General features: G+C 34.0%; 1 protein-coding gene across 1 annotated transcript in view; it reads left to right on the plus strand.

The window, feature by feature from the left end:
* LOC132722710 (uncharacterized) overlaps nt 1-20,551 on the plus strand; it is a 136,736-nt gene that overhangs the window by 45,882 nt on the left and 70,303 nt on the right. Inside the window, 18 exon segments of the mRNA XM_060707239.1 lie at nt 1,303-2,112; nt 2,294-2,476; nt 2,978-3,105; nt 3,451-3,742; nt 4,081-4,314; nt 4,607-4,858; nt 5,431-5,733; nt 7,382-7,630; nt 8,140-8,361; nt 8,829-9,091; nt 9,571-9,848; nt 10,203-10,495; nt 12,452-12,604; nt 16,237-16,440; nt 18,116-18,289; nt 18,641-18,923; nt 19,417-19,664; nt 19,809-19,952. Of these exon segments, the coding sequence (XP_060563222.1) occupies nt 1,303-2,112; nt 2,294-2,476; nt 2,978-3,105; nt 3,451-3,742; nt 4,081-4,314; nt 4,607-4,858; nt 5,431-5,733; nt 7,382-7,630; nt 8,140-8,361; nt 8,829-9,091; nt 9,571-9,848; nt 10,203-10,495; nt 12,452-12,604; nt 16,237-16,440; nt 18,116-18,289; nt 18,641-18,923; nt 19,417-19,664; nt 19,809-19,952 (4,713 nt within the window).

The raw sequence follows: 20,551 nt of genomic DNA on the forward strand, positions 1-20,551 counted from the left end.
AGATGATCTGCCGGTTGTGTCAAAAAATGAAGCTATTGATTGTTTGCACAAGATTAGGTCATACTTAGAGTCTAACACCCCAGTTACACAGAGCCATCGGTGATTGATCGGTAGTTTTTTTAGCCAAATTATGGAGTGAACCGATGACAACGTATTGATCACCTATATCACCTATTGGTCACCTGTTTTCCACCTATCAACTGCTATTGGGGAAAGATAAGTTTCATCGGTGAAAAATTACCGATTGGGATTTTTAAACACGTTTAAAATTCTCGATCGGTGAAAATATTTTAAAAATTACCGACGGCAACCTATATCATGAGATATGCAAGCTCTTAATCACCGATATCACCGATCGGACAAAGATAACCAAATATGAATCACCGGCCATATCTGACGAAAAGTGTTTAACCACTGATGACTAGCTATCAAACACCGATTAATCAGCGTTACGCCCGATTTAGCTCCAATTTACAAACGATAAAAACCAAAAGTATTTCAGCATTTAATCATCGACTCATTCCCGTTTGAGTTTGCTTTCTGTCACCGATGGCCGTTTACACAGAAAACCAGAAATAAAATCACGCATGACAACCGATCATAACAGCGAGTAAATTTAAAATTAAATGACCGATTGGGGACCAACCGTCTGTGTAACTGGGCCCTAATGCACATGTTAAAGAAACAGTTTTTAAAAGTTTATTGGATCTGAAGAGTTGTAAACATTCCCAAACTAAAAGTAGCAACTTCTTTAAAGCAAAGTGATTATTTTTATGCATGATAGTGTATTGTAAATAAATAACAATATTGCATATATGGTACATATCATATAATTATCTTATAGATATGTTTATACATAAAAATTATATTAAAAAGAAACAACATTGCAAATATTCCTTTTTTTTTTCTTTATTGAATCAATATAAGGGAGACAACAATGAAGAACCAAAAAGTTATTTCTCTTAATCAAATGTTCTTCAAAATGGAGGACGATGGTAAACAATTAGTTTGTTATATGTAAAAATTTCGCTATAAAAACTTCTGATACAAGGAACTAATTCGCTATATGCTTACAAGGAACTCCGGATATAAGGAACAGATTTTGAATGTCCCAATGAGTTCGTTATAAGCAGAGTTTACTGTAATATGATTGTTATATGTGTTTGTTTGAAGGATAGTTCAATAGTGGTTTTGTCAAGATTAGAGTTGGACAAGTTGTGATGGATGATTATATACAGCATCCTTAGTAATTGTAGAACAGGATGAAAGTGGTGATAAAGTTTATGTATTGAAATGTTGCAGGTGATACATGTCCAATGGGAAGTTACTGTCCAGCGGGAAGTTCATCCCCGACACCCTGTACGTCTGGAACATACTTAGATAGCACCGGAAATTACAATGAGACGGACTGCATCAGCTGCACTGCTGGTCAGTACTGTGCGGGAAGTGGGAACATTGTACCGGATGGTAACTGTTCGGAAGGGTACTATTGCCCTGGTGGTAAGGACACACCAACACCTGTAGGATATGAATGCACACAAGGACATTTTTGCAAGTCCGGTTATTTTGCACCAGAGCGATGTCCATCTGGCAATTACCAGGACGATACCGGTCAGTCTGACTGCAAAGGATGCCCTGCCGGATATTTCTGTGATAACACATTTGGTCCGGTTGTTTTGTACAATAATTCAGCATGTCCGGTAGGATACTACTGTCCAGAAAATACGACCAATGCTTACCAATATCCATGCCCAACTGGAACTTTTAGTAATGTGACTAATCGGGTTGATTCCTCAGAATGCCAGGCATGCTCTGGTGGAATGTACTGTAGCCAGACTGGTTTATCAGAACCGGAAGGCTTGTGTGATGCTGGATATTTCTGTACATCCGGTTCAAACAGTAAAACACCTTCAATGGGATCAAATGCTGATACTTGTACCATCGGTAACTATTGTCCAAACGGAACAACAACGCCCCAGCAGTGTCCTCCAGGTTCTTACAATCCTTCGACCGGAAGACAGACAGAATCTCAATGTTTAAATTGCACCGGAGGTTACTATTGTGGCACCTATGGCATGACCTCAGTTCCAAATGGAAACCGGTGCACTGCAGGTAAGTTATGTTTACTGTTCAGAGCATTATATTATCAACCATATCATCTGCAGTACATAAAAAATTTGACTCTCCATATAAAAACCAGGGCTTACTTTTAAATAAATAATAAGTTTAAAAAAAATTGCAAGGAGTCGATAGTTAAAGTCACATAATTATGATTTTTTAATATTTTTTTAAGGTTACTACTGTCCTGGAGGTGCTGATAACCCCACGTACATTGTCTGCCCCGAGGGAAACTATTGTCCAACCGGAACAGAAGATCCGGAAAAATGTCCTTCCGGAACTTTCTCAAATGCCACTGGTCTAACATCGGATGCTGGATGTGAAGATTGTATAGGAGGATATTACTGTCCAAGTGATGGTGAGTCATCGTTAACTAAATTATCGTCAACAAGTGGTTGTATCAGAATGCAGTTTTGCAGTACTGCTATTTTAAAGATCTACGGATTTCGTTAATTTACATGATTTTGAACTGTTATATTGATATTTTCTCAAATAATGACATCACAATGGATAACAGCTTTTCACATGACATAAATAATATACTTGAAATAGGTATTTTTGAAAGAAGATAACAGCTTCAGGTGTGTTACGGTTTTACTTAAGAAATAGATATTAACTTTGAGTGCATTGTTGTAGAATAATGCATGATTCGAGTTCAAATGCAATAGAATATAATCACGAAAGTCTTAGTGATTAATCTACGTGGCATTTGAAAAATAAATCTTGCATTATTATACTATTAAGCAAGAAAAATTAATATCTATTTCCATTCTAACATGCAAATTAAAAAGAGAATTGATGAAAATATAAAAATTTCAATAAATTTAATGACGTTTCAAATACAAAAATTTTATTCCAGGCCAAACAGAGGCATCAGATCTTTGCTGGGGCGGATATTATTGTCCGGCTGCACAAAAGGCTCCAAATCCTTCCGTTTATACCTGTCCTAAAGGAATGCAGTGTCCAAATGGAAGCTCAGATTATCAGGTTTGTTATTTGTTTGTCCAAAACTGAATTATTTTAAGGAATCGGTCATAGAGTTAATTTTATAAGCAAGAAATACCTGTAAGTGAACATTAAGAATCCAAAAGAATTATGATGACAAACCATTTATTGCATACAAAATGGTTTTTTGTTTGTTTTTGTTTTTTTTCTTCCAAATGTTCTTTGACCATTTGATGACATCAGTATTTCATCTATGAAATATAAGACCCACCATTTGTTTAGTTTTATTTTACTTCACGCTTGTTCAAAGTTTGCAGCCTGTTCTGTTTTCATACTGTTTTACTTATGCAGTTTCCAGGTTTGATGTTTTATTTATGCTATTTCCAGGCTTGTCCTGCTGGAACATATACAAGTGCAACCGGGATGTCATCATGTGACACATGTCCAGCCGGATTTTACTGCCTTCCAGTTATACCTGCCAATGCCTCACTCAATGCCCAGAGCTGTCCACAAGGTTATTACTGTCCAGCAGGCACGGGCATCGACTGGCAAGCATGTCCGGCTGGTACGTACGGTGCTTCAACCGGACTGCAGAATGAGACCGAATGTACACAGTGTGATAGCGGAAAATATTGCACCGGAACAGCCCTCTCAACACCCTCCGGAGACTGCACAGCTGGTTAGTTTCCATGTTATTAAGTGTTCGTCTGCATAGTGCAATAACTGATTAACTCCTACTAAATTTAGAAGGACATAACCCATTACTGCACTAAGATGACATGTTGTGTAATGTTTCTGGACATGTATTATGCTTTTTTTGTGTTGAATCCTCTTAAAATTCACAAGAAGTGGTAAATATAATGTTGAAATTTTTGTTGTTGACCTTTTAGTTTAGGCTTTTTAAACTTAATGTATTAGAGATGTGGAAAAATATATATAAGATTAATTTGTTCCATTTTAATCATAACTGATTTTATATAAAATATTACAATTTAATTTTTGTTTTACTTGTTTTAGGTCATTTTTGTACAAGTGGGGTAGATACTGCCACCCCAGACGGCACCACTAATACCGGAACAGGGGGAATATGTGCTATCGGACACTACTGCCCAACCGGTTCACCCGCTTCTGTTCCATGTGTAGCCGGAACATTCACGAACCAGACCCAACAAGCTACCTGTGAAACTTGTCCCGCAGGATACTACTGTATCGCGGCATCTGAAGAGTATCTTAGTTTCCCATGTCCTGCAGGTAACTATGGCAACACATATGATTTTATGCAATTTTGTCATACAGATGACTTAAGAACTTGAATATCCAAGATTGAGAATTTACATTGTTTCACAAAAATGTAATTAATTGCCAAATGAGTAGTCTTCAATGTTAAAGTCAGTGCCAAGGTTTTAAGGCTGGAAAATCTTTGAGAGTATTGTCATGGTATAAAAAACGTTTTAGAGTGATTTGTTATTTTACAATTACTGTTCACACAGTATATTCTAACTGGTTACCGTATTATTATTCTTGTTGCTGTTCTGCTTTTTAGGTCACTATTGCCCGGCTGGTACCAAGTTTTCGACAGAACACAAGTGTGATGAGGGCACCTATAACTCATTGACAGGATCCCAGTCTGTTACAGACTGTACTTCCTGTCCTGGTGGCCAGTATTGTCAAGGAGAAGGTAACTCTGCACCAACTGGTTATTGCTATGCGGGCTGGTATTGCTCCGGTGGATCGAAGAGTCCGAACACTACGACACATGGCGGGAAGTGTTCTGCCGGATATTATTGTCCAGCTAGTAAGTTTTTTTGTTTAAGGTCTCTTTTCTTATATGATACACAGCAACCTGTTAAAAGGCTGATATTGGACTGCAGGGTCTCAAATCTCATTATAACGCGGCTCTGATATAATGCTTATCACAAGATTAGATTGTTGCACAAAGAATTTCACAGTATTATCCCACGAATTTACCTGTACAAGCAAGGGTTATGTTTTGTTATATTTCAGTTAATGAAAGTAATTTCCAAGAACATTGGTTCGTAAATCATTAAACTGTTTCTGTGGTGTAGCATAACACGGCATCAAAAAATCACTCATCCTGCAGGACGAGTACCTCCTAAATCCAATGTGCAGGCAACATTTTTCTACTCGTCCTGCATCAAATTCTCTTAAATTCTACGTGTCTAGCTGACGGATGGAAAGTTTTGATCTCTGTAACAGTATTTTGAAGTGTTTTCTTTGCTATATGATTTTTAAAATGATTTTTGCGATTATTGTTTCTCAATTCATTTGTGTTTGCACATCACAGCTTTGACTTTTGGATTATTTTCTGTAGTTTACGTTTATTTTCACAATGTTTCTGCCCTTCAGACTCATCTGATCCAATCAAATGTGATCCTGGGAAATATTGCCAGACTGAAGGGCTCTCAGCGCCCACAGGTGACTGCCTGGCTGGTTACTTCTGTACTCTCCAAGCCAGCACACAGACCCCAACCGACGGTACCACCGGAGATATCTGTCCAGCTGGATTTTACTGTGAGACTGGGGTATCAACGCCAACCCCATGCAGTCCAGGGACATACAGTGCAGGAGAAGGGAACACGTTACCCAGTGATTGTCTGAACTGCACAGCGGGAGAATTCTGTGGCAGTTACAATTTAACCGCAACTGATGGTAAAAATTAGGGCTGGGAATTATATTCGAATATTCGAAACACTACCGAATATTCGAACATTGAAAAACGAATACGAATATTCGGAAAAAAAAATTCTTTTGTTATTACTTTTAAATTTCAATTAAGATCGTATATTAAACCATTAATCTGTACTTGACCAGGTCTTCACACGTTTGTATGACGCGTGTCAACGATTATCGCCAATTAACTGTGAAAACTTTGGGGTCTAGTTGATCAAAAAGGCACCCGTTTCACAGATTGCAATTTACCTGTTTAACAGTTTATAATTTAATTCTTTCCGATTTTAATTATCTTATTTATTGTTTTCTGTGCTATAATCTTTCCGATTAATCAATAATTGTCTTAAATTTTGTGAAGACGAATAAATCGGCACGCATTATGTGTTATTAATTAAAGCATGGGAAGTGTCTATATTCCGTCAGAATATATTTATTCCGTAGAAATTAGACTCCGTATAATATTTACTGCGTATAGCTAAATTTATCTAAAGAATATTTTAAACCTTATCTAAAATTATAAATAAATAAAAAAATATTTAATACAAGTTAAGTTTCAATATAATTAGGAACCATATAATTATGTGTTATTGGGGCTAAGAGGCTACGGTGGACATCAAGTCACCTGAGTTACCTCCCGTTAATAAGACGAATGATCAGCAGTCGGATTAACTGAACCAAAGGCAATCAAATTATGAATTTATTTCAAAAGTTAACATATATGTCGATTTTCAATAGATTATAATTAAATAAAACACTTTGACGTAGTAATAAAGGTATTTTTTATCGTTATTTTTCCAAACATATTAAAGTAGTATAGTATTGGACGCAATCAATTTCAGATACATATACTTCAAAGAGAAATATTTGAACAAATGTTGTAAAAACGAATATTCGAATATATTCGAATATGGAAAACGAATATTCGAACATCAAATTCCTTATTCGTTCCCAGCCCTAGTAAAAATTTTATAATTAAACCTAGGAGTGTGCTCAATATGCGATTCAACACTATTATTGCTTAATACATATGAATGATATGAAAAATATTTTGATAAAACTAAAAAAAAACTGATTTTTTTTTACATATTTATTTGTATAGGTTAGAGATCTTTTATTGAAATTTTGCAGAACTTAGAAAAGATTTATAAACAAACAAGGTTGTTTTTTTCCCTGTGTTTTTGAAGTGGCAAATTTTGATGTTTTTAGTAAATTCTAAATTATCAATATGTTAATTTTGACCATTATGTTATAATATAATTACCAATGGCATATATGGGTAAGATGGCCTTCATTGCTGATCCTTATTGCTATTCATTAATTACGAGGAAACCAGCTTATAGAAGGAAGATGATAGTAATCAGATGACTATTCCTGCCAGTAATAATGAAAATGAGTGGTACCTCAGGTTTTCCTCCACTGGAACAGTCTGATTGATCTGAACATTGTGTGACGTAAAATAACATAAAGTTTAACTAAAACATTGCATATATTCAAATCTGTTTGCAATATTTCGCTCATCTTTGATTTTTGCTGTTATGTTATGCGTCTGCAATTTTTCGCTGACTTGATTTTTGCTGTTTGTCATATTATAGGTTGTGTTAACTTGATTTATCTGTTACAATTTCAGGAGACTGTGATGCTGGTTACTATTGCCCGATAGGGGAGATAACTGCTAACAGGCTGCTGTGTTGGAAGGGTTATTATTGCCCGCAAGGAATTGACGAACCAATTATTTGTCCCAACGGAGAATATCAGGCTTTAACTGGTCAAGCCACGTGTGACACGTGCCCAGGGGGATACTACTGTGATAACAGCAATGGAATCGTAGAGATAAACTCCACCATACTCTGTCCTACTGGTTACTTCTGCCCACCAGGTAGGTGAAATATTTATTTTTGTTTATGTCTAGCCCATGCTGGAATAAGTTTCAAAAGAGACTGAAGTCTGTCATGTCAGGAATCTATCCACCTAGTTTTCAGAAGGTTTGTGGTAATATTCAGATGACCAATGTTCCTGAAATAATGTTTGTAGAGGCAAATTCCTTCCCCCAGTACCTCTGCTAGTACCTCCTTTAGCATTGATTTTCTTATATTAACCAGCACAAAAAAGAAATATGTCAATAACTTGAATATAATTATCATCTTTACAAAACAAATATTAACTGACGATCGTTCCTGACATAACTTTATTGAATACTTTTCAAAAGTCATTTCACTTTGTTAGCTGTTTAGGTTTTTAATATTCCAGATTTTAACATTTTTTTGTGTACATTTACAAAGTAAGATAAGATAAGATTACATTAAGATATGTAATGATATGGTTTCTTTTAAAAAATTCATATAAAATGATAGGTTTTAGCCATCTATATCTGTCTAATTACTTCAGGCACTCCAAGAGGTGATCTTTATCCTTGTGACATTGGAACATTCAACAATAATACCGGTTTGAATGCAAGTACCGAGTGTACGCCTTGCATTGCGGGCTCATACTGTGAAACTGCTGGACTTACGTTACCCACGGGACTCTGCGATGCCGGCTATTATTGCAAGGTTGGCGCCACCACAGCTAGTCCTTCACAAGGGACTGATGCTAACAAGTGCCCTCAAGGTAGGTCTTTAAGTGGTTGTATGCCCAAGCAGAAAAGGCCTCAGACTAGTAATCTAATGATGTCTGGAAGCATGGGTTCAAACCCTGTCGGGGGCAAACTGTTGTTGCCCTTGAGCAAGAAACTACGCTCATTGTATGGTACTGACTGGTTCTAGAAACAGATAAAATTGCCATGTCTATAAGCTTTTAGCTTCCTGCACAATAAAAATTAAAGGAATTTTATATAAGGTATGTTTGTAGGCATATGAGTTAAGCTGTAATTGAAAAAATCATAGTTTGCAGATGCAAATGGCTGATTGCAAGCACTCAAATATTTGTTTGTTTTTATGGTTTTTGACAAATAAAAAACATGCTTGGTTCGCTATTTATTGTTTAAAATTCATTTATGAAATTGTATTATTTAGTAGTAAAATGTAAATATGAAAAACAAATTAACTGACAGTTGAAATTTACAACTTATTTTCAAGGATCTTACTGTGTGAGTGGAACTGAAGATCCGGTGCCATGCCCTGCAGGTACATACGGTGCCGCTACCAAATTGAAGGCCGAGTCTGAATGTACGCAGTGTACTGCCGGATATTACTGTACGACCCCCGGCCTCCTGACAGTTGAAGGTCAGTGCGAGGAGGGCTATTACTGCGAGACTGGTTCAAACTCGTCACAAGAATACATATGCACAGCTGGTCACTATTGTGAAATAGGCACTGACGTACCTGATAGGTGTCCAGTGGTAAGGAATGACACATCTTTGGTTAAAAATGATTTAAAGTATAACTTCGCTTAATTGTTGTATATTTGATGGTTGATACATGTCTTTTAAAGAATTTTCATTAACAAATGACATGTAAGGGGTAAAGTGGTTCAAGATAGCAACTTAGCACTTACCAATACAATAGAGGCTCTCCAGTGAACCTCGAGACTTACCACTTAGCAACAATGGGGGTCTTCTGTAAAACCTCAGGGAGGTACCATTTCATTAATTTCCAAATGAATGAAAAGATTTTTATATAGATAATGGATGTTAAAATTTTACATCTTGGTGTGAAAGAGTCGTAACTCCTTCTTTCTTTAGTATGAGATACAACCCTTTCACACCAAGCCCTCTGTTTGTTTGATCTTTTAATTCTTGCGTGGACAGATTTGTTATAAAAATATATCCGAGCCTTGAGATATGCCAGATGTTGATGAAATATTTTTATATTCTTACAGGGAACCTTTAGTCCTTACACAGGTCTTGTCAACTCCACTCAGTGCACGGCATGTACTACAGGACAATACTGCGGGTCAGAAGGTCTTAATGCCACAACCGGGCCTTGCTCAGCTGGCTATTACTGTCCTGAAGGTCAAAGTTCAGCAACGCCAGGAACTTACGAGTGTACATTGTACCATTACTGCCCTGAAGGGACTCCAGCACCGATCCCCTGTGCAAATGGAACATACATGAATCATACACAAGGATCTGTATGTTACACGTGCCCAGCTGGATGGTAAGAATAAATTACATCTTGATTTTGTCTTATAAAGTTTAATTATGGTATTGCATTTATAGTTAATTAAATTTTATGAAAGATTCTGTTTCAGTTAAGTTAGATGTATTATGTATGCTAGTAAAGCTGTGAAGTCACTTCATGTATATATAAACCAACATTTCATTAAAACACAAGAGTGCATAATTGTTTCAATCCAACTTGAACCTCACGATTTTTTTCAAGGAAGCAAAACTGTGTCATTTACAGATATGCCTTTGTATTTCTCCATGCCATTAGTTTTTTATTATTTCTGTTTAACTTAATAAAATCATTTCTACCTAAAACTTTATAATGTTAATTTATTTTTTAAAGGTATTGTGTTAATGGCGATGTCGTTGGAGAATGCCCAATGGGATACTACTGTCCGGAGCAAACGGATTTCAACTGGCAACAATGTCCACCTGGAACATACAACAATGATACGGCCCTTCAAGCAGAAAGTGACTGTAAGTCTTGTCCCGGAGGAAAATACTGCGCTTCCTATGCGGCGATAGAACCAACTGGAGACTGTGACGCAGGATATTATTGCGAGTTCGGATTGGATCGTGCCAATCCGATTGATTGTGACAACAACACTGACGCAAATGGTTTATGCCTTACTCCAGGTCAGTTTTTTAACTTTTATTAAACACCATAATGACCCTGAACTTTACATATCTGGTTCTAAAATTCCAGTAGTTTTTAGGAATTATATTTGACAAAAAACTTTCTTTTATACCACATATTAAACATTTGAAAACTAAATGCCTTAAAGCTTTAAATTTACTTAAGGTTTTATAAAGTACAAATTGGGGATCAAATTCTTCCACATTACTGAAATTATACAGAATTCTTATCCGATCAAAATTAGATTATGGTTCTGTAGTATATGGGTCTGCAAGAAAATCATATCTTCACATGCTAGATACCATACATCACCAGGGTTTACGGTTAGCTTTAGGTGCATTTCGCACCTCACCTGTAGAAAGTCTATATGCTGAAGCTGGGGAACCATCGCTTCAACTTCGTCGAAAAAAGCTATCACTTCAATATGCAACTAGAATTTCATCAAATAGCAAAAATCCAGCCAAAAATATTATTTTCAAACCAAGTTATATTGAAAAATTTGTTAACAAACCAAAGGAAATTAAACCATTAGGCCTTCGTTTAAAAGATGATTTAGATAAACTTAAAATTAATCTTGTCAGTATCCTTCAAAATGACAATGAGGATGTTCCACTTTGGACTTATAATTCCCCTGAAATAAATATTAACCTTTTAAATATAAAAAAGTCATCAAATTCACATGAACATTTCAAAGAGAAGTTTCTGGCAATTAAGGAAGAACATGAAAATTTTATACATATTTATACGGACGGTTCAAAAGAAGGTTGCAAAGTAGGTGCGGCTGTGTTAGAAAATAATTTTACATCTAGTATGAGGTTACCAGATAATGCATCAATTTTTACTGTTGAAGCAAAAGCTATCGATTTAACATTGTCATACATAGCACAGCATACCCATGATAAATTTGTGATATTTTCTGACTCGCTTTCTGTTTTAATATCCATTAAAAATAAAAAATCTGACAATATCATGGTAAAGAAACTTCTTTTACGATTTCATGATATACTAAAAACAAAATATGTTAAATTATATTGGATTCCAAGTCATGTAGGAATACGAGGAAATGAAAAAGTAGATGCTTTAGCTAAACAATCATTAAACTTTCAAAAAACCGACTTATTGTTACCTGCTTGTGATTTTATAACGGCTATAAATAAACTCGTATCATCTGAATGGAAAGCAAATTGGAACAATGCCGTTTTTAATAAACTTCACGATATAAACCCATCTCTTGTTGTGTCACCATCTCTATCTCTGTCAAACCGCCGTGATCAAACAGTTCTTCTTCGATGTCGATTTGGACACACTAAAATTACCCATTCTTATCTCCTTACAAATGACAATACCCCTTTCTGTGTAGGTTGTAATGAAAATTTTACTGTCAAGCATTTTCTTCTTGAATGTCATGATTTTTCACAGGCCCGTAATAGATTTTATTCTGTAAATTCACTCAAACAACTTTTTAATACAATTCCATCAAAAAACATAATTGATTATTTGAAAGAGATAAACCTGTATTCTAGGATCTAATTGTCATTTACAAAGTTTAACATAACATTTTAAGCCTATTTTAGCATTCGGCACGATATGGCCAGTTATGTGTTGACGTGCCGTAAAAATCCAAACAAACAAAAATTATAAGTTTAAAATAATTTGTTACGATCTTATATCATAAGACAAAAAATTTAAATGTTTGTGTAATGTTGGAAAAAAATTAAATGGATATGAATGATTGTGTTAAAAGTTTAAGATGTCAAAAATTTTGTTTGTATCTGTTATTTAAATGTATTTTAAAAAAAAAATAAATAAAACAATTGAAGACTCAAAATAAGATGAAATATTTTCTATGCCTATTAAATTCTTAAGACTTCAAATTATTTGCCATTATTAAAGTACTATGAAAATTAAAGAGGAAATTTGAAATTCAAAATAACAATATTTTGTAATGAATACAGGTGCTCAAACTGGCAAAGGAAGCATATGTCCCCTGGGTTACTACTGCCCGGCGGGCTCTCCAGCCCCAGAACCTTGCCCGCTTGGTCACTATAGCAACGTAACTGGAATGGAGACTTGTACACCTTGTCCAGCTGGATATTATTGTGATTTAGGTAAGTTATTTTATCATATGAATAAGATAGCAAAGGAAAACTGAAGGTTTATTATTCTTTTTAAAAAAATCAAGATTTAAAAGGCGCATTGGAAAATTCAAGGTTTAGTAGGCTTTTTGGAAATCTCAAGGTTTAAAGGGCTCCTTGGAAAATTTAAGAAGTAGTAATTACTCCTAGGAAAATTCAAGATTTAGTATTTCCTTTAAAAAATTCAAGATTTAGTATGCTCTTTGGAAAGTTGAAGAAGTTGTATGCTCCTTGGAAAGCTCAAGGTTTACTTTACCCCTTAAAACATTGAAGTTTTAGTATGCTCCTTCAGAAAATTCTAGATGCAGTATGGTATTTGGAAAATTCAAGATTTAATAGGCTCCTAGAAAAATTTCAATATTAAAATATTTTTTAAAAAATTCAAGGTTTAGTAAGTAAGTATGCTCCTTTGAAAATTCAAGATTTAGTAGACTTTTTGAAAAAAAAATAATCAAGATTAAGTAACTGTGCTCCTTGGAAAATGTAAGGTTCAGTCCTTTTGGAGTTTTAAAAAATTATTGTTTAGATTTGTATGTATGATTTATAAATAGACTATGCAGATCCTTTGGAGTTTTGAAAATGATTGTTTACGTTTATATGATTTATAAATAGACTATGCAGATCCAGGTAAGGGTATTTACAGCACTGCAGCTTTCTTATGACGTCGTAATGAACAAAATGTCAAATATAAACAAAACAAGTAACTGTATTACTGCTAAGGGCAGATAATTATGTCTTGATGTAAAAAAATGGGCAAGTTTGAGTTTTCATGCCATTTGACATATTGTTGTAATTTAGGTTGCTTAATTTTAACTTTTTGGTATTGAAACTGAATTCTATAGTAATGGATAGTAACAAAAATTTCATGAATTTTAGATAATGTAACCACACTAAATAAATAAAAAAATACTGAATAAACACTTCCAAAACAAATCCTTGTAAATTGAAACCCCATTTTATAACAAAGGACAGTAAAGAAAATTTTGTCATTTATATAACATAACCTGTCGTAAAATGATAATGGACTTTTTTAAAGCAAAGTCTGATAAATTTTGAATATTGAAACCCCATTTTATTATGATAGAGTACATTAACAGAATTTTGTTAATTCAAAATAATGAATCAAAACCACCTATAATAATAATGGATATATCCAAAACAAAATCTGGTAAATTTTGAAAATTGAAACTCCCATTTTATAAAAAAAAATGAAAAATATTAGTACAAAAATTTTGATAATTTTAGATAATGTAACCTGAGTCACCAAAAATAATAATGAACACTTCCAAAACCATACTGAAACCCCCAAAAATTATAATGAAGAGTTCCAAATTCAAATCTGGCTAGTCCATTATACAAAGTATGTTGTTTCCAAGGTAACAGTGAGGTCATTAATCCTCTTTTAACACGAGACGTAAAAATTGATAAATTATAATTAGAATAAAAAATGAAAAATTCGAATATTCCCATAAAAATATAAAGTTTGTACAAAATCATATATACTTGTAAAGAATATATCCCATTGTCATAAGTAACAGATTGTATTTATTAATATAAAAAATGATTTTAAAACATTGCCATGTGTACACTTTTTAAATTTAATTTTGTAAATTTTCTTGTTATGGTTATATTTTGACATTTGTTCTGCATTTATACATGTAATAAAAGCTTGGATTGATTTTTCTAATGTAATGTGTTTCATTTTACAGCAAAATTTATAATAGAATGATGTTAACTTGAAATTAAGTCATTAATCTATATGTTTTGTTTTAAACATAATTATGGAATCAAGTGTATCAAGTATTGTTTGTTTGTGTTATTCTACCATAGTGTCTCCATGTGCCTGAAATAATACTAAAAATGGCATACATGGGCCAGATATTCTGATTTACATAATACATGTTTGAATGAGGCAGACTTACCTGAAATAATGTTTTGTATGGCATACATGTCCTGAAATAGTGTTTAGTTTGATCTACAGTCCTGAGATAGTGTTTACATTGGCATATGTTGTGCCTGAAATAATGTTATGAATGTATTATTATACATGAACCAGAAATAATGATTTGAATGGCATATATTATGTGCCTGAAATAATGTTTGGATTGGAATACATGCCCTAAAATAATGTTTGGATTGACATTAATATGGCCTAAAATCATGCTTGGAATGGCCTAGATGTGCCTGAAATATTTTTATTATGGCATATATTATGATAACCTGAAATATTAGTTTAAATGGCATGCAATTGTGCCTGAAATAATGTTTGAATGACATACATATACTTGGTATAATGTTTTGAATGGCATACAATAATAATATTTTACCTGAAATATTTATGTATTACATTAAGTGGTATGCACATGCCTGAAATAATGCATAGAATTGATTTATGCTTAGCAATATTCATGTGACTTAAATCCAACCAGTGAAAAATCATTTAGGAAAATAATTATTGCTTTTAATCTATAATATGCATGAGCATGTTGTGAATATATGTATTGTTTTGTACCGTTTGTTGGAAAGTTTTCTGTAACTGTATATTTGATTTGTGTACTATATTTTGTCAAGGTTGTGAAATTTTACTTAACTTGTGTCTTGTTGAGGTTATTTAGTACTGTTATACTATGTCTAGGTTGAACAATACTAATATGTTATGTCTAGGTTGCAAAGTACTAATATGTTTATGGTTTTGGTTGTTAGTTACTACATTCCTAATAGTTTTGCATTGGATATTGTGCCAATATGTATTTAAGTATTAAAATGAACAAAGTAATGATATGCAAATTTGCAATAATTGGATTTTAGAAAGTAAAAATAATGTTGGGACCATGATAAAGGAAAATAGGAACCTAGATGTAAAATATTTTATTATGGATTATTATATACTATATTAAATGAAATTTGTGAAATAATTTTAAAATAAAATGGTATTTTTTTTGGCATCTAGATATTTTCACTGAAAAATTTTAATTTTTGATGCACAGCTGAAATATTGCCAGTATTTATGGTTGCTTAGCCCATATTTGTATTAAATCGCCATAGAAAATATTTAGGAAAATTTCTTCTTTTAATGTTAAAAAAGAGAATGTGTATATAATTATTTTACAGAAAATTCAAGTTTTTTTCTATAAATAAATGATTTATTTTCATCTTGTGGCATGAAAATTATCATATTTCACTCGTGGCTATTGACACTCATGAAATATTTATTTTCATACCACTCGATGAAAATAAATCATGTATTTATAGAAAAAACTTGAATATCCTCTATGACTATATTTTCATGCATTGAATGCATTTACACATGCATACTTTTCACTATGTTTTAACCTTTTTTTTCTAAGTTTTAAGAATCTTTCAAAAAGTTTATATTTTCATAGTGCATTTGGAACCTTTAACGGATTTTAAATTAACTCAAATAATTTTTATTTACACTTTTTTTTACATCCAGTATAAGTCACTGAGGACAAAATGCATAGAAGTAAACCAAAAAACGTTCATGTGACCAGTCACTTGAAATTGTCACTGCATATTTCCATTTCCATTGTATTGTAGTAGTACATGTAACCCATTGTCATAATTTTGATATCTCTGTTTTACAGCTACACCAGATTTTAACTCCTACCCATGTCCTGCTGGCTATTACTGTCCGGCAGGCACATACTATGCAACCACCAATCCATGCCCAGCAGGTACATACTACAATCACACCCTTGCTACAGAAGAGGCTGACTGTATTTTCTGTCCCCCGGGCTCATACTGTGACTCCCCAGGGCAAGATTACCCTACAGGAGTATGCGATGCTGGTAGGTCTTCTATACTTTTTTGTAATTTAAATAAGCTCCCTTTGATAATAAATACACCATTTTCATTTAAAAGGTAATATGAGTTGTTTCCCTTTAATACAATACTATATACACGTAAATATATCTTGTGAGATAATTTGTTCAATATTTCCTTTAATTATTGTATCACTATTAACAACTTGTCTGTTGATTTGAAGTAGATGATTTAGTGCTCCCCACTCTTATTACAGTTCTTTTACATGTATCAGATATGATAATTTAAAATGTACCCTTTAGTTAATACAGAATATGTTTTAGGTCGATTGTGTCAGAATCTATAAGCTTATAAACTCACTCTCAAATCTGTTCCTGGAACCAACCAATAAGGAGAAATTATAGTGTAAAGTTTCTTGCACAAGGAAACAAAAGCTTGCTCCAGGTGACGGGGTTTGAACCCATGTAGCTAGTAGCCATCCTTAGATTACTAGTCTGATGTTTTTATCATTCAGCCATGCTACAACTTAAATGTATCCTTCGATGATGGTAATTACCAGATGTGCTCAAGACAAAATCTAAAAAAGCCCCTTTTTGATTATATTTCATTTAATACAGCTTTGTAGCACTATATGAATCTCTTGAAAATTATTTGAGTAAGCCCCCTTTGATAATATTACTTCATTTACATTGTGTTAGATAATAGGAGTAATCTCCCTTTGGCAATTTTGATAAGAAATAATGATTTTTCTCTTTTGTCATCTGGTTGCAGATATTTTAATGGTCTTATTTTCTCTATTTAAACAAAATAATTTTATCTATTACTTTTTATGCCCCCACAATGTGGGAGCATATAGCGTTGCACTTGTCCGTCCGTCCGTCCGTCATTCCGTCCGTCCGTCCGTCAGTCCGTCCGTACGTCCCGAAATCTTGTGAACGCAACTCCTCTTAAACCGGATGGCAGATTTTGCTTAAACTTACAGGGATGAACAACCTTAATGTGTAGATGGTAGTAAAGGAAGGAATTTTCACTGCGACCAGATTTAACAGAATTATGGCCCTTTGTTGATTTTTTCACTAGATACTATGTAGAAATTTTGTGAACGCAACTCCTCCTAAACCGGATGGCAGATTTTGCTTAAACTTACAGGGATGAACAACCTTAATGTGTAGATGGTAGTAAAGGAAGGAATTTTTGCTGCAACCAAATTTAACAGAATTATGGCCCTTTGTTGATTTTTTCACTATATACTATGTAGAAATTTTGTGAATGCAACTCCTCTTAAACAGGATGGCAGATTTTGCTTAAATTTCCAGGGATGAACAACCTTATGGTGTAGATGGTATTAAAGGAATGAATTTTTGCTGTGACCAAATTTAACAGAATTATGGCCCTTTGTTGATTTTTTCACTCTATACTATGTAGAAATTTTGTGAACGCAACTCCTCTTAAACCGGATGGCAGATTTTGCTTAAACTTCCAGGGATGAACAACCTTAATGTGTAGATCGTAGTAAAGGAAGGATTTTTTGCTGCGACCAAATTTAACAGAATTATGGCCCTTTGTTGATTTTTAGTTTTCAACTTGTGGCACATGTAGTCCAAAAAATATTTGACCTTGAGTCATAAGATTGACAGAACAGTGGCGTGTGGGGGCATCAGTGTCCTATGGACACATTTCTAGTTTTTGTTTGAACTTCAGGTTATTACTGCACTAATGCTTCAACAACGGCCACGCCAACTTTGGGAGCTATGGGCGGACCATGTGACCCCGGTTACTACTGCCCAAGTGGATCAGGTGCTGCTGTACAGTGCGACCCAGGAACCTTTTGCCAAACATCAATGTTAGCTTTACCTACAGGAAATTGCACAGCAGGTTAAAATTTTTTACATCATTTTGACAGTTATTTTATTACTCGTAAAAGTTTTACAGATTGTATTTTGAATGTATTTTTACAACTTGAATTCAGAATGCAAAATTATTTTGTGAAGTGAAAATGTCATTCAACTTTGGTGCAAATCTGGTAAAATTTAACTTTTACATGGAGTTTAATTTTAAAGAACAACATGTGGATTATCTGGTTTATTTGACCTTTGACCTCAAGGCAGATTGGCAATAATTTGAACTGTTTATCTGAACATTTGAGTTTTATATGGATTGAAAAAATTTTACTGTATGTTTCTGTCACACATTCCATGATACATTTTTTTCTGGTACTTTCTTTAGGATATTACTGTGTTCTACAAGCGTCGTCTGCTTCCCCGACTGATGGAACTACAGGTGACATATGTCCGAAGGGTCACTACTGTCCGCAGGGAAGTTCAAGCACAACACCGTGTGAAACCGGATATTTCCTCAATGTGACGGGCTCCGATGACATCACAGATTGTGTAATATGTACTGGAGGAATGTTCTGCCCGGGAACCGGAAATGAGAATCCAGCTGGGTCATGTGACCCCGGCTATTATTGTCCAGTCGGCCAGAATGTGTCCTCACCTGCTGATTACAAGTATGTTCATGTTTTGCATTCTCGTTTGATTAATTTAATTGTCTTTAGGCAAATGTGTTTTTGTAAAGGAAAATGTGTTAAAAACTAAAATATTGTGAAGTGAAAAAGAAAGTAATTTACACATTGCAAACAGAAAATTACAAGCCATGTAAATTAACTTAAGAAAGTCAAAATATGCAAAAAAATAGCCCTTACTATAATGTAATAGTCACACAGTAGAAATATGGTGATAAATACTGCAAAATCATCATAAATCAAACATAACATGTTAATTATTACTTGAATATTGAATCTTGTTATTTTTCTTCAAATCTTAATATATTTTCCTCAAGTTTGATTTTCTTGAAAAATATTGTTAAACTCATCTGAAGGAATGCAGCTTTAAATTTTGAATTTAAAATAAGTGGTATAATAAACTTGCTATTTCACTTAGAATCACAATCATGATCTAGTAGAATATTAAAAGTAATTTAACAAATTGAAATTATTTCAGTTGCCCTGTAGGCCATTACTGTCCTGGAGGTACAGATGCTGCCCTTAAATGTCTGGATGGAGAATATCAGACACAGGAGACGCAGACGACATGTGACATTTGTCCGGCCGGTTACTACTGTGACAACACCGTAGACATAGCAGTTGTCAACGCGTCAACTCTCTGCCCAGGAGGTCACTATTGTCCGCAGGGAACTAGATTTGACAATGAATTCCCATGCCCTGAGGGAACATTTAATAACAATACAGGTAACACTTTGCCTTTATATTTTTTTATATCGGAAATATATTTTTTTATATCGGAAAATTAAACTAGAATATTATTGCAAATTTATTTTTCATGCTCGCTAAAATTACATGGAAAGTAATAAACTTCACTTGTTCTATATTTAGGCTTTGATCAGGAGAGTGACTGTGTTCTCTGTCTCGGAGGTTACGCATGTCCGGTCACCGGAATGACTCAGATGGATAACACATACCTGTGTGAAGCAGGATATTTCTGTAAACAGGGAGCTAACTCCACCACGCCTAATCAAGGTTAGTCTTGACAAGAGTTATCTTTTACAAAAAAAAGGAGACTCTATTTTTATAGCATAACTTAATTTTTTCCTTGTATAAGAGAAAATAAAAGATGAAAAGATTAGAATACGAGATCAGGACAGGTGCTTGCATGTATTTTTTTCCAAGCATTTTTGTTTAATGTACAAAATCTGTTAATAAATTTCATGTTACATGCTAAGATCAAGGGGATGGGATGTAAGTCCATTTTAACTACATTTTTAGGTCAGCTATTTGAAGAAGAGGGAGAGCTATTGTAATTTTCCAGGCATGGGTGTCCCCTTCACCTTTTGGTTAAGTGTTTGCATGCAAATTGGTATCTCCAAGAATTAGTGAAGGGAATGGATTGAATCTTCACATACTTGTACTCTGTGATTACCTAACATGATGTACACAGGTTCTACAACTATGAGTTACCTTTTTACTTTTTACAGAGTTATGCCCCTTTTCTTACAGTCAAGCACTTGAATTAATTGGTGGGCTGTTTTATGAACAGCTCTTGTTCCTCATGTTTTTTTTCTTCTAACTTCTTTGGTATGTAGTATATTCATTTTGATCACGTTTGTAATGTTTTTGCT

This window comes from Ruditapes philippinarum, unplaced genomic scaffold (assembly GCF_026571515.1).
Source record: "Ruditapes philippinarum isolate M1 unplaced genomic scaffold, ASM2657151v2 ctg3472_1_1_1_1, whole genome shotgun sequence".
Taxonomy (NCBI): domain Eukaryota; kingdom Metazoa; phylum Mollusca; class Bivalvia; order Venerida; family Veneridae; genus Ruditapes; species Ruditapes philippinarum.